The 12,472-nt window shown below is 41.6% G+C and overlaps 1 protein-coding gene across 3 annotated transcripts in view; it reads left to right on the forward strand.

The window, feature by feature from the left end:
- DSP (desmoplakin) overlaps positions 1-12,472 on the forward strand; it is a 56,905-nt gene that overhangs the window by 25,554 nt on the left and 18,879 nt on the right. For all 3 annotated transcript variants that reach the window (XM_063130348.1, XM_063130349.1, XM_063130351.1), the window contains exons 8-14: positions 1,503-1,607; positions 3,068-3,163; positions 3,677-3,802; positions 5,066-5,218; positions 8,721-8,875; positions 9,050-9,176; positions 11,556-11,769. In XM_063130348.1, coding sequence (XP_062986418.1) covers positions 1,503-1,607; positions 3,068-3,163; positions 3,677-3,802; positions 5,066-5,218; positions 8,721-8,875; positions 9,050-9,176; positions 11,556-11,769 — 976 coding nt within the window. The remainder of the gene's footprint in view (positions 1-1,502; positions 1,608-3,067; positions 3,164-3,676; positions 3,803-5,065; positions 5,219-8,720; positions 8,876-9,049; positions 9,177-11,555; positions 11,770-12,472) is intronic.

Genomic DNA, 12,472 nt, shown 5'->3' on the forward strand with positions numbered 1-12,472 from the left:
GAGGAAAGTGTGTCTGGTTCGTGCTTCCTGTCTACATGCTCTTGGGTCTCGTCCAAAGCAGGGGAAAGGGAATGTATACTCTCTAACTCAATGTTGAGAGAGTGCACATCTTTTACTGGGTGGGGGGACAGGCTCATTGCCTCCATTTTGGAGAAGACCCATAAGAGTAGGGAAAGGAAGTTCAAGCATGCTTTCCCTCGCTCTCTGCCTTTGGAGCACCCCTCTCTCTGCCTTTGTATCCAATATTAAGTCCTACTTTGAATAGACCCATTTAAAGTTAGTCTGGGGGTGTTGCCTAACCCCATCGTTTAGCTAACTTGTTTGAATCATCTAGGAACATAGGAAGCTGCTTTATATCAGGTCAGAATACTTGATCATCTATTATGTACTTGATTACCGAGCTACTGTCCCTCTCCTTAGCTAGCTGGAATAGTTAGGAACATGAGAAGAGCCATGCTGGATCTGGCCAAAGGTCCATCTAGGCCAGCATTCTGTTCACACAGTGGCCAGCCAGCTGCCTGGAAGTCCATAGGATGGACATGAATGCAATAGCACCCTCCTACTCATGTTTCCCATCAAGTGGTGTTGAGAGTCATCCTGCCTCTGATATGGGAAGTAATGCAATAGCTCTCATGACTAGCAGCCACTCATAGCCTTATCCTTTATGAATTTGTCTAATCCCCTTTTTAAAGCCATCTAAACTGATGGCCATCACTGCTTCTCATGGTAACTAATCCCCCAGTTTAACTACATGCTGTGCGAAGAAGTACTTTCTTTTATCTGCCCTGAATCTCTCTTCCTGGGTTCTAGTACTATGAAGGAGGGAGAAAAGCTTCTCCTTATCTGCTTTCTCCACACCATGCATATTTTTGTCTACTATGTCTGCCCTTACTCACCTTTTTTCTAAGCTGAACGATCAAAAACACTGCCATCTTTCCTCATAGGGGAGTGGCTCCAGTCCCTGGATCATTTTGGTTGTCCTTTTCTGCACCTTTTCCGACACAATGGCTTGTATTAAGATGGAGTGTATTTTGGAGATGGTGTAGTTAGTGATAGGAAAATGGCATAAATGATCTTTCGAGTGCATGGTTCAGTAAGGTCATGTTTACTAATAATATAATATGTTTACTAATAATATAATTTACTAATAATATAATAATATAATATATAATATTATATATTATACTATATAATGTATACTATACATTTATTTATTTATTTAATTACATTTATATACCGCCCCACAGCCGAAGCTCTCTGGATGGTTCGCAAAAGCTAAAAACAGTAAACAGTAAAAAAAACAAAAACAGTAAACATTAAAAAACTATAAACATTATATAATATAAATGTAGTCTGGTGATCTTGCAGGCATTCAAATCTTCTAACACCCTGTAAATGCGCCGATTATACTGCTCTCACTCTATATGATCTTATATGCATTGATCTATTTTCCATTTCATTTTAAAAGTTGTGTTTAATGCTATGTCTTCATCTGCTTACAGAAACGCATGAGCCAGCTGGAAGTTAAGGAAAAAGAACTCAACAAGCTTAAGCAAGAATGTGACCAATTGGTGCTCAGTCAGCACCCTGCTTCAGACAAAATTGAGGTATGTCTTCAGTTGCCTATAATCTTGCCCTGATGTGAAAATATTCTAGGTGGCAAAGGTTCCACCGAAGCAGAAGAATTGTAAATGAAATCCTGAACCTTAAACTGTTCTACCGTGACGTATGTTCCTCATAATCAACATGAGTCAGTGTTGGAAATATACAAGCTGATACAGTACAGATTATGTTACTAATGTTGAAAATCATGGGAGCCCCTCTCAAGGCTAATCATTGGTTGTAATGTGGACGATCATTTAAAAGACCTGGGTAACAACTATATTTAGTGGTAGGCAGGGCCGGTGCTACCATAGAGGCCACTCAGGTGGCCGCCTAGAGCGCCAAGCTAAGAGAGGCGCCGGGCGCAGCGCAACACTCACGCGCGTTGGCTGTGAGCCGGCCCGGCCCGAGGATTCAGCTGGGCCTGGGCGGGCAAGATGGCACCCCACACCCGCCCAGCCGAAGCAAAGCCAGGGATGTTGGGGTGGGGGTGGGGCGGCTCCATATTCGGACTTCCGGAACGCTCCTGGAAGAGAGAGAGACAGAGAGAGAGAGAGAGAGAGAGAGAGAGAGAGAGAGAATATGTATGGGTGCATGGGGTCTTTTGAGTGAATACATTGTTCATGCATGGGTTTGTTTGGAGTGAGTGATGCGGAGTGTGTGTGTGTGTGTGCGTGAGTTGGGGGGGATGATTTGGAGGTGATATTCCTATTAAATAATGCATTTTAGACCCATAGACATTCCTTTCCAATTTGTTTGCTATAATTGGCATGACATATTTCTTGCACTTTAAAATAAATTTAGCAGTTTCAAGTTTTGTGCTTTTTATTTTTTCCAGGCAACATATGTTCTTAAAAATCAAAGTTGCCATTTTGGGTGGGGCGGGGTGGGGTGAAAGTAGCTCACCTTGCCTAGGGCGCAAAATAGTCTGGCACCGGCCCTGGTGGTGGGGCACTTTCTGTTTGGAGTAGAGTGCTAAGTCTTTCCCTCAGTGGCCTACCAGCAAGCTCAGCTACCAATTCTACATGGAGCAGGGGCCATGGTGAGCCAATGATGGCCACTAGAGTGAGCCAATGAGAGGATGATTTCTCCTCTTGCTTGTGCACCTTGGTCTTGATTCTCCCTAACTGGCTTCTCTTGAAGGAGGATGGGAGGGAGGGACAGGTCAGGCTGTGCTGAGAGGCAGAGCATAAGGCCTTAGCTAGACCTAAGGTTTATCCCTGGATCATCCCTGTTCATGTAAATGACACACAGGATATCCCAGGAGCAGGCAGGGACGACCCCAGGATAAACCTTAGGTCTAGCTAAGGCCTGAGTCCTATCACCCACCAGCCCAGGGTTTTGTCTCTTCCTTGCTCCAAGACATTTTATGAAGTTTGGAAGTTGCCAGTAGGGAAAAAGAATCAACTTACAGTGTCAAGTTTGAGGGTGATTTGTGACTTATTTGTTTTTTTAAAATGTATAGGCCTACATGGACACACTGCAGACTCAGTGGAGCTGGATTCTCCAGATCACCAAGTGCATTGATGTTCATCTCAAGGAGAATGCTGCATACTTTCAGGTGGGTATTGTTATATATTAGAAACTGCATCCCTACAGTTCAGCATTTTAACCCTATATTTGGTCTGTATAATTGTGGGGAGGGCGGTAGGAATCACACACATGCAATAGCTCACATTTTAAGTAAGTCTTGGCAGATAAGAAAATCCTGCTAAATGAAACCTCTAAAGTTGGATTCTGCTGTTGAAGGTCATAGATTATCTTTAGTTTTGTTTCGTTCATTTGTTCTTCATACATCCACAAGGTGCCCTGTATTCATACATTTTAAGTGCTACCTTTTCTATTAATTTGTATTGGTCCAGTGTAGATTTGATTTGCTCAGCTTAACTAACTTTAAAAGATATAATCTAAACCATTATGAGTGCTACAAATCTATGCTGAAATTTTGTTCCAAGATCATTGTTATTTATTGCTATTGTAGGAAGTACACATTACAATTTTAATGGTCACACACAACCTATAAAATGCCACTAGGTAAAGGAGATCACATGGTTTTATTTATTTATTTGTGCAGTTTTTTGAGGAAGCCCAGTCTACTGAGAGCTACTTGAAGAATCTACAGGATACCATCAGGAAAAAGTTCATCTGTGATAAAAACATGTGCCTGCAAGTCCTCCTGGAGCATATCAAAGAATTAGAGGTACTGTTGCCACTGTCTTTTGTAATGCCACAACGTCTCTCAACTTCAGTGGTATATAAATTGCTCTACATCCCATCACTCAGTGCCTTGCCTGTGAAACATACTGGGTTGGATCCAGATTTAGTCAAACTTAAAGTAGACCCTTTTGAAATCAAGAGAACTTAAGTTAGTCATGAAGAATCTAAGTCCCATTGATTTCAGTGGGTCTTTTCTAAGTATGGCTAAATCTGGATCTAACTCACTGGCCCCATTCAGACAGCACGCTAAACCATGCTGCTTAACCACAAAATGGTTAACGGAGTGCATTAACCTTATCCAGTAGAATTTTAGGATATTTTAGTATGTTTTTAGGATGCTTTTAGGATGTTTTTAAACTGTGTATACCATGTTTTTAATCAGTGTTTTATGTATTTTGTGCTTGCTGTTGTTGCCCGCCTTGATCCAATCGGAGAGGCGAGTATTTATTATTTATTTATTTATTTATTTATTACATTTTTATACTGCCCAATAGCCGAAGCTCTCTGGGCGGTTCACAAAAATTATTGTTGTTGTTGTTGTTGTTATTGTGTGTTGTCTGAACGGGGCCATAGTATCTGAAAGGGGGCCAGGTGATATGAAAGCTTGTTGTGGTAGCTTCACACCAGCTAGCCATCCTTCAAGCCTTCCCACCCTCCAAGTCACTGAATAATGACAGTGCATGTGTGACTTCACTCTGAAACATGCACTCATACAGAGTAGGTCTTTCTCGTAGGATGTTGTGAAGAAGGTTTGGGGAAAATGGCAGCTTCTTGGCTTTCTTGTCACATTGATGTGAGAAGACTAAGCCCCATGTATCTTTCAGGCTGCTTCTACTTTGCTTAGGTCATAAATTTGATACCAAATCATTTTCTATACCTATCAAATGCTCCTTAAAGAATTCCATTTTAGTTGTTTTAATTGGGCTTAACGGGCTGCAAGGAGACTTGTTTGTTCATTGCTTCACAGGTCTATAGTGTTCTATTCCAGACTTCCCCAAGCATAGTTGGATGAAGGATTATGGGAACTGTAGTTTAACACACTTGCAGGTCACTTCTGGGGAAAGTTGTTCTTCTCCAACACAAAATATGTTGTATCACTTTCGTTCTTAGTTTCCACTAACATCTACTGAGATGTTTGCTTTTAATTTCAAGAGGATCTAAAATTGACCTATAACAAATGTATTGGTGAATGGGGTTTCTTGTTTTAAATCAAGTTTTCCATAACAAGCTTTTTCTGTCTTTTTAGACTGAACGAGAGAAAATTCTGGAATACAAGAGGCAGGTGCAAAATTTGGTGAATAAGTCTAAGAAAATAGTGCAGCTAAAGCCACGCAACCCTGATTACAGGAGCAATAAGCCCATCATCCTCCGGGCTCTGTGTGATTACAAACAAGACCTGGTAAGATGTAATGATTAATGGTTTGTGCACACTGCGGGTCTTATGGAATGGAAGTGTTTTGAAGCCATGGCTTCAGGCGAGGGGTGAAATAACTTGAAGGAAAAGGCAATGGAGCTGCTTGTTCAAGGCACTCACATATTTGCTAATCATAGATTGTATCTGTGAAGGAAGGCTGGGGTCCACCCAGCGTCCCTGCAAGGTAGGCTCCTGGACCAAACGTCTAGATTCCCAGGTAGCCCTCTCCCTAGCCCTGACCTTAGTCAGGAAGAGCCAGCCCTCTGGGAAATAAAGCCACACACACACTTTTAAGGACTGAAGCAGTTTATTTACAAACACTAAAATTAACACGTAAGGCCTCAGTCAAACACACAAATTATTATTTATTTATTATTATTTATTTAGAATATTTATATACCGCTCCCCATTGAAAAATTTCAGAACGGTGTACAAGGTAAAATGAAAAAAAAACAGAATAAAACAGTTAAAACAAAATTTAAAAAGAAGCAGAAACAGAAGACAATAGGAAATTTGTGAACCGCCCAGAGAGCTTCGGTTATTGGGTGGTATAGAAATGAAATGAAATAAATAAATAAATAAAATGTAAAAAGGGGGGTTAGGAAAGGGAAGGAAAAGGATGGGGTAAGAATTTAAAAACAGACTTCACAACAGGCAATTTCAAACAGCAACCAAATAAAACTCTAGCCCACTCCAAACTGTGCCTCAAAGGCAAACAGATTTCCCTGGAACATTCAGACACTTAAACATAAGAAACCTATCTAAAACCAAGCGTTTACCCAGCTCATCAGGGATCTCCTGTTCCACAAAAGCATAAGTCTGGGGAAGATGGCTGGCCCCCTGGCTGCCCACCTCTTTATCCCCTTTTGGGCTGGCAGCCATCGTGACCTACCTTAGCCAATCCTATGCCCCACTCGGGCCCCTGGTGCCCCTCCCTCAGGAGCGAGGCCCCCTCCATGAGGCCATTCTTCCCACAGCTGAAACAAATCAACATCCCAATTAGCCCGACCTTGGGGGTCAGGCTGATAAATCCACAGGTGTTGTGGTAGGAGGCAGGGAGTGCTGGGCACAGCCAATTACCCAGCCATGAGTTTGACCTTGAGAAATATTCTCCAAGATTCCCTCCCTCTGGCCCAGAGGCCGAAGCCAAACTGAGCAGAACTAACTAAACAGGGCTACAGCCATTTTTGGGCGTTCTTCACAGTACCTGGTCAGATTTCTAGTCAATCATATTCCAAAGGCTTGGGATGGGCTATCATCTCCAAAAATCCCTACATATCAGCTTTGTAGCAAAAATCTACTTAAAACAAAATACATAGGCCACAATAATGTGGGGCCGATTTGTTTCTGGAAATTTTCCCAGTGTTTTATTTTTCCACAGAAAATGTTCTGTTTCGTAGGTTTATTAGTCAGAATTGAATGTATGTCAATTGCAAATACAGTATTAGGCATGCTTCCCAGTTTCAAAGTTGTAATGTTTTTCAGGGGATTCTCCTTAGCGTACATATGTCATTCGAATGCATATATAAGAGTGAAATGGAACTAATAAATACTGACAGTGAACCTGAAGGTGTCCCAACAACCTTAGTAGAAGAGAGTTGAACTCTGTTGAAATAGATGAATGATTGTCAGAGTATCATGCACAGTTCCTTGGGTTGCTAAAATGTATCTGTACCTTTGTTTTTTCCCTCTTAAATGGCTCAGTTCAGACAACATATTTCTCAACGGTGGTCTTAGAACTCCACAGTGGAGTTTTTACACTACCGTTGCGAAATGTGCTGTCTGGCAAGAAAACTCCATGCAACGGTGGAGGTTTTTTTGGGAAACACTCCACGCAGAATATCCACGCTGTGCAGAGGAGAGTTCCTGCACAATGGTTATGTTGTGTATTGTGTGGAGGGCTCCATGGAGTTTTCTATTGCATTGTGTTGACTTTTCCCACTGGCTACAGAGTTCCCTGGCAAGAGCGGCAAAAGGAGCGAGTGACGCTCTAGGAGAGCCATCGGGATTGGTTTTTTGCAGCCATGGCTGATGGGATACCATCAAGAGGACCAGGGAGGAGAGAGGGTGGAGGAATGGTAGCCCACAGTCACACAGCAGTGGAGTTAGAACGTGTTGTGTGGGGACTACCGCTTAAAAACTCAACCGTTGAGTGGAGTTTTCACACTGCGTTGACGATTGTGTTGTCTGAACTGAGCCAATGTAAATTGTCTACATTTCTACAAGTATTTATTATAGGCCCTTTCGAACTCTACTATTCTATGATTCTATTTCAATAATGTTTATAATAAACTAATAATATTTACATCACGTTAAGTGTGCTTTAACTTCCCCCCTCAAATATTTTAGGTCAAATACTTGTGATATATTGGGATAAAAAATTAGGTGCTAAATTATATCTTTCTAGGGCAGAGGTGGGCAACTTGTGGCCCTCCAGATGTTTTGGCCTATGGCTCCCATTGGTCTAACTAGCACTGATGGGAGTTATTATTTATTACATTTATATACCGTCCCATAGCCGAAGCTCTCTGGGCTATTTACAAAAGTTAAAAAAAAAGTGAACATTAAAAAGAAATATACATAATTTAAAAGCATAAAAAGCATAAAATACAAACAAGAACAGACAATATCCATTTAAAAACAACTATTCTGGGGTCAGTTAAAAAAACTCATCGTATGCTATTAAATGCTGTTAAATGCCTGGGAGAAGAGAAGAGTTGTAGGCCTGGAGGGCCACATGAAAACTTTTTCTGCTCCAAACTGAAATTTTTCCTATGCAAATAAACCTAAATACTATTGGAATTATTTTCTGGAACAAAACAGAACCTTTTTCTATGCAACTTACCCTAAGCAAATTAACCTCATTTGCATTGGAATTTTTTTTGGAAAATCCACACCAATGGTAGGACGCTCAAACATCTATTTTGAATATGGCTTAGTTGCATCTGCTAGGAGCCTGCCCATTTGAAAACGGCTTAAAATGTTTGCAAAGATGCTTATTGCGGAACTCTATTCAAAGCTGTCATTGGGCATGGCTCTCCTAGGTTTGTACCACTTCTGCGGGTTGTTGGAAAATCACACGATTGAATGAAGTATGTGCATTAGAGGCTGAACTGATCTATCAGTTGGTAGGCCACTGGGTTCTGCATCAGCCGTAGCCTTGGAAAAAAATACCAAGTTCTGCCCCATGGAGAGCATATTACAGTAGACTAACTTGATAAGTTTAACATAAGTTTATTTTTTTTAATAAACTCTGTATAGTCCCATAGCAATGGAATGTATACAAGTAGCAACCCCTATACATCCAGGCTCCTGATTACCCAAAACTTTGGATGGGCATTAGGACACTTGAATAAATCAAGTTGTCGAGTACTGCGATTGAATTCAACTACTTCATAAAATCAAAAACAGATTGAAGTCAGAAATGTTTACGGTGTTCTAGTGTGTTCGTGCCTACAATAGATTTTCTTACTTTTTTAAAAAATAGAAAACGATACGCAAAGGAGATGAGTGCATTTTGAAAGACAACACTGAACGCAGCAAGTGGCATGTGACCGGACCAGGAGGAGTGGATATGCTGGTGCCATCTGTCAGTCTCATTATTCCTCCCCCTAATCCATTGGCTGTGGATCTGGCAACCAAGTGAGTTATTAACTAGACCCTGAAGCTGCATTGCTTGAACTGCAAGGCTGGCTTTCTTACGGAAGTGTGAATTCTTCCCTGGCCCCTTTCCCTTCCCTGCTCAATAAATTAGTCATTTTATTGACACACAGGTGTTGCTTTTTGAGTATGAGTAACCCTTTCATTGCCCCTTAGGATTGAACAATACTATGATGCTATTATGGCTCTGTGGAATCAGCTCTACATCAACATGAAGAGCCTGGTGTCTTGGCATTACTGCTTGATTGACATTGAAAAAATCAAGGCTATGACTATTGCTAAGGTGGGTGTTGAAGGGACTTCAGGTAGGACAGGAGTCATCATGTTTTCTTCCATCTCTAACAGTTTGCTGAACATACGCTTGTCGATTTCCTTTCCGGACAGGAAAGGCCCCACAAACATTCCTCGTTAGGTACTTGTTTTTGAATAGTAGGTTCATTGGGTTTGCTCCAAAGTTCCTCCTCTGTACACCTAAGGGTGGGGGTGATTTCCATTGACTCACCCCTCTTCCACCTGTAGCTCCCTCCACCATATCCTACAGATTCTCCCAGCTCCTAGGAGTAGATGTTTGGAGGGCTCAAGGGCTTACCAATGGACATTAATTCCGTGAATGTGAACTCTGTTCCATTCATGGCCCAAGACATTGTTCTTTTACTGGCCCAAAAGAAAATGTTGGTAGAATTTCCCAGTGGAGGTTCCAGAAGGAAAGGAGAACAGGGCTTCTGTATTGTTGTTATGTAGATGTGAGAGAAGCAGCATTAGCTGAATTTCTCTCTTCTGTATCTTTTTAAAAGGTATAAAAGTCCTTCCTTCCTTCACATTTGATTACCTCATGTAGAGCCAAAGCAGATATTACGTTAAATCTGTGTCTAGCAGATATGTTTATTTTACACTATAGTAGGTGCAGAGCCCCTGAGCTGGATCTTACTCCCCACCCTCCACAGAAATGTTCTGATCCAAATTGAAGCCTGTGCTCCTATTCTAGAATAAAAGAAAAGAAAAGAAAGAGATGTAATTGCGAGACACAGACTGGGTTTGGATGATACGATAACCAACAATGGGTTAAATAATTCATGGTGGGTTATTTGACACACCAGGAATTATCATGATATGTAGTGGGATTTTTTTTAACCCACAGTGGGTTATTTTGCCAAAATAACCCATGCAAATAACCAACGGTGTACAGAATGGGTTATTTAAACCACCGTTGGTTATCTTGTTGTGTGGGGGGCACCGTTGGTTATTTTTGTCGCCTACAGAGTTGCTAGGCAAGAGTGGTAAAAGTGGTGGCTATTGCTCTACTCAAGTCAGCAGAACTCTATTTTTGGCAGCAAGGGATAATGGGATACAAGCAGGAGGAGGGAGGATAGGGAATGAGTTAGTCAATGCACCGTGGATTAATAATTCACTCTCAGTTGCTTATAAATAACTCATGGTTGGTTATTTCTGTGATCGTGTGGGCAGTACTGCAAGATAACCAACTGTGACTTGACTGTTAACCCACCATTGACTAGCGTAGCATCCGAACGCAGCTACAGATTTTAATTAATGTCTATTTTGATCCTTATAGTCAAACTCAAAGGGACACTTTTAAATCAGTTCATCAGTGTTCTCAGTTCAGTTGTTCCTTCTGATTTGTAGTGAGAATATTAATAAAAACCTAATGGAAGGTCTCATCTAATTGGATATATTAACTGACAGTGCGGGATTAGGGCTTGTTAGTTTAGTATCCTTATAACAGTTTACATATGACTTCAGGCGGATTTTTGTGGCTGGCAGGGAAAGCGTTGATTATCCACACGCTCTGCTATGTCTCTACTCAAAATCATTTGAAGTAGTTTTTCTTTAACGAAAAAGAAATGCATTAGAGCATCATTACATGTATTTGAAGGTAACCTATTGTTTATTCCTCAGTGGGGATAACTAATGTAGAGTGCGTAGGATGTGTCTGTAATGAATGCATAACCACAGGCTTTGCAAAGGCGTGCTTTTGCTAGTTTTACTAGTGGCCACAGGCTGATGTATAACAAGGCTTAGGAATATACATTCCAGACTTTGGGGAGGCTGCCTGTCTTTTCTCAAGCCTTGTCTTATATTGATAACACGGCTGGTGATTTTGCAGGCAGCTCTGCTTTTGTGGACACAGACTCTCCCTGTCCTCCTTATCTACACATTCCAGAGTCTGTAACCTTAGATATTTCATTCTAACGTAAACCTACACAGTTAACCTATTTGTCATTTTGAGTCCTACCCCCCCCCCCCAAAAAAAAGTACACTTCCAATTTATTGCCATTGATATGTAGGCATCATTTGTAGGAATATATTCTCTGTAGGGATGTAAAATCCGTTCCGTTGGCGTTTTGAAGATTATGTGCTTTTTGTTCCATTGTCCGCTCATTGATGGAATCAGAATTTTTCTGGTTTCCTGAATTTGTACAAATTTGCACTTGTTCAAATGTGCAATCTCCCCATTCACATTTTCATGCTTTAGCCTATGGGGGAAATGTGAATATTCGGCCATACATTAGATACAAAGAATATGTATCTTTCTATGACTAAATCCATTGTGGATTTCTCCAACATTCCTAATTCTCTGGTGATTCTCTGGTGATTCACCTGCTTTGGCTGGTTTCCTGATATTGTTCCTGACCATTCATTTCAGCTGAAGACAATGCGTAGAGAAGATTATCAAAAGGTAATTGCTGACCTGGAGATCCATTATCAAGAATTCCTCAGGCACAGCCAAGGCTCAGAGATGTTTGGTCCTGATGATAAGATGAATATCCAGACTCAGTTCTCGGATGCCCAGAAACACTACCAGACTTTGGTCATCCAGCTGCCTTGCGGACAACGTCAACAGCCCCCACCTGAACAAGGTTAGTTTCCAGTGGGGATGCTAGGAAATGTATCATTTCTTGCAGAGTGTGGTCATGGTTCACATTGCAGGCCTGCACAACTTGTGTGAGCTGCTAAGTCGGGAGTGTTGAACCTCAGGTCCTTGGGCCAAATCCGGCCTGCATCAGGTCCCTATCTGGGCCTCCAGGGTTCCCCAGGTGGTCGTACCCTCTCCCCCTCCTTTCCCCCAGCTGCAGGTTGGTGGTTACCTGATTGGTGGTTTCATCTCATCCTAAAAAGCTGAAATGCCTTTCCTAAGGCTTAGTTACTGGTAGTAAAAGCTTTAAATGAAAATATGCTGGTAATTCTGGTATTTTTTACCCCAACCCCTTTGGCCTTCAGCCATGACCACCACTGGAATGCTATCTCTGAGAGCGCCTCCAAAATGGAATTCAGCCCTTGAGTTGAAAGAGGTCCAATATCCCTGCGCTAAGCCAAAGGCATCTCACTAGTCATGTCCGCTGCTCACCAGAGATGTGTCACACCTCGCATTTTTTGCTGTCTCTGTCTTGGACTACAATTCATTGGGCTACAGTTCATGGCTGCTGGGCTGCATTCATCTTGGCACATCATAGTTTGTGTAGACCCCTGCTTTAAGAGAGGCCCCATGTGGAAAACAAGACCAAACAAAGTACTTCAAATTTTTATACCATCCTGTAGGTAATCTGTCGTTGATTGGCAAAC

The sequence above is a fragment of the Elgaria multicarinata genome, chromosome 7 (assembly GCF_023053635.1).
Source record: "Elgaria multicarinata webbii isolate HBS135686 ecotype San Diego chromosome 7, rElgMul1.1.pri, whole genome shotgun sequence".
NCBI lineage: Eukaryota > Metazoa > Chordata > Lepidosauria > Squamata > Anguidae > Elgaria > Elgaria multicarinata.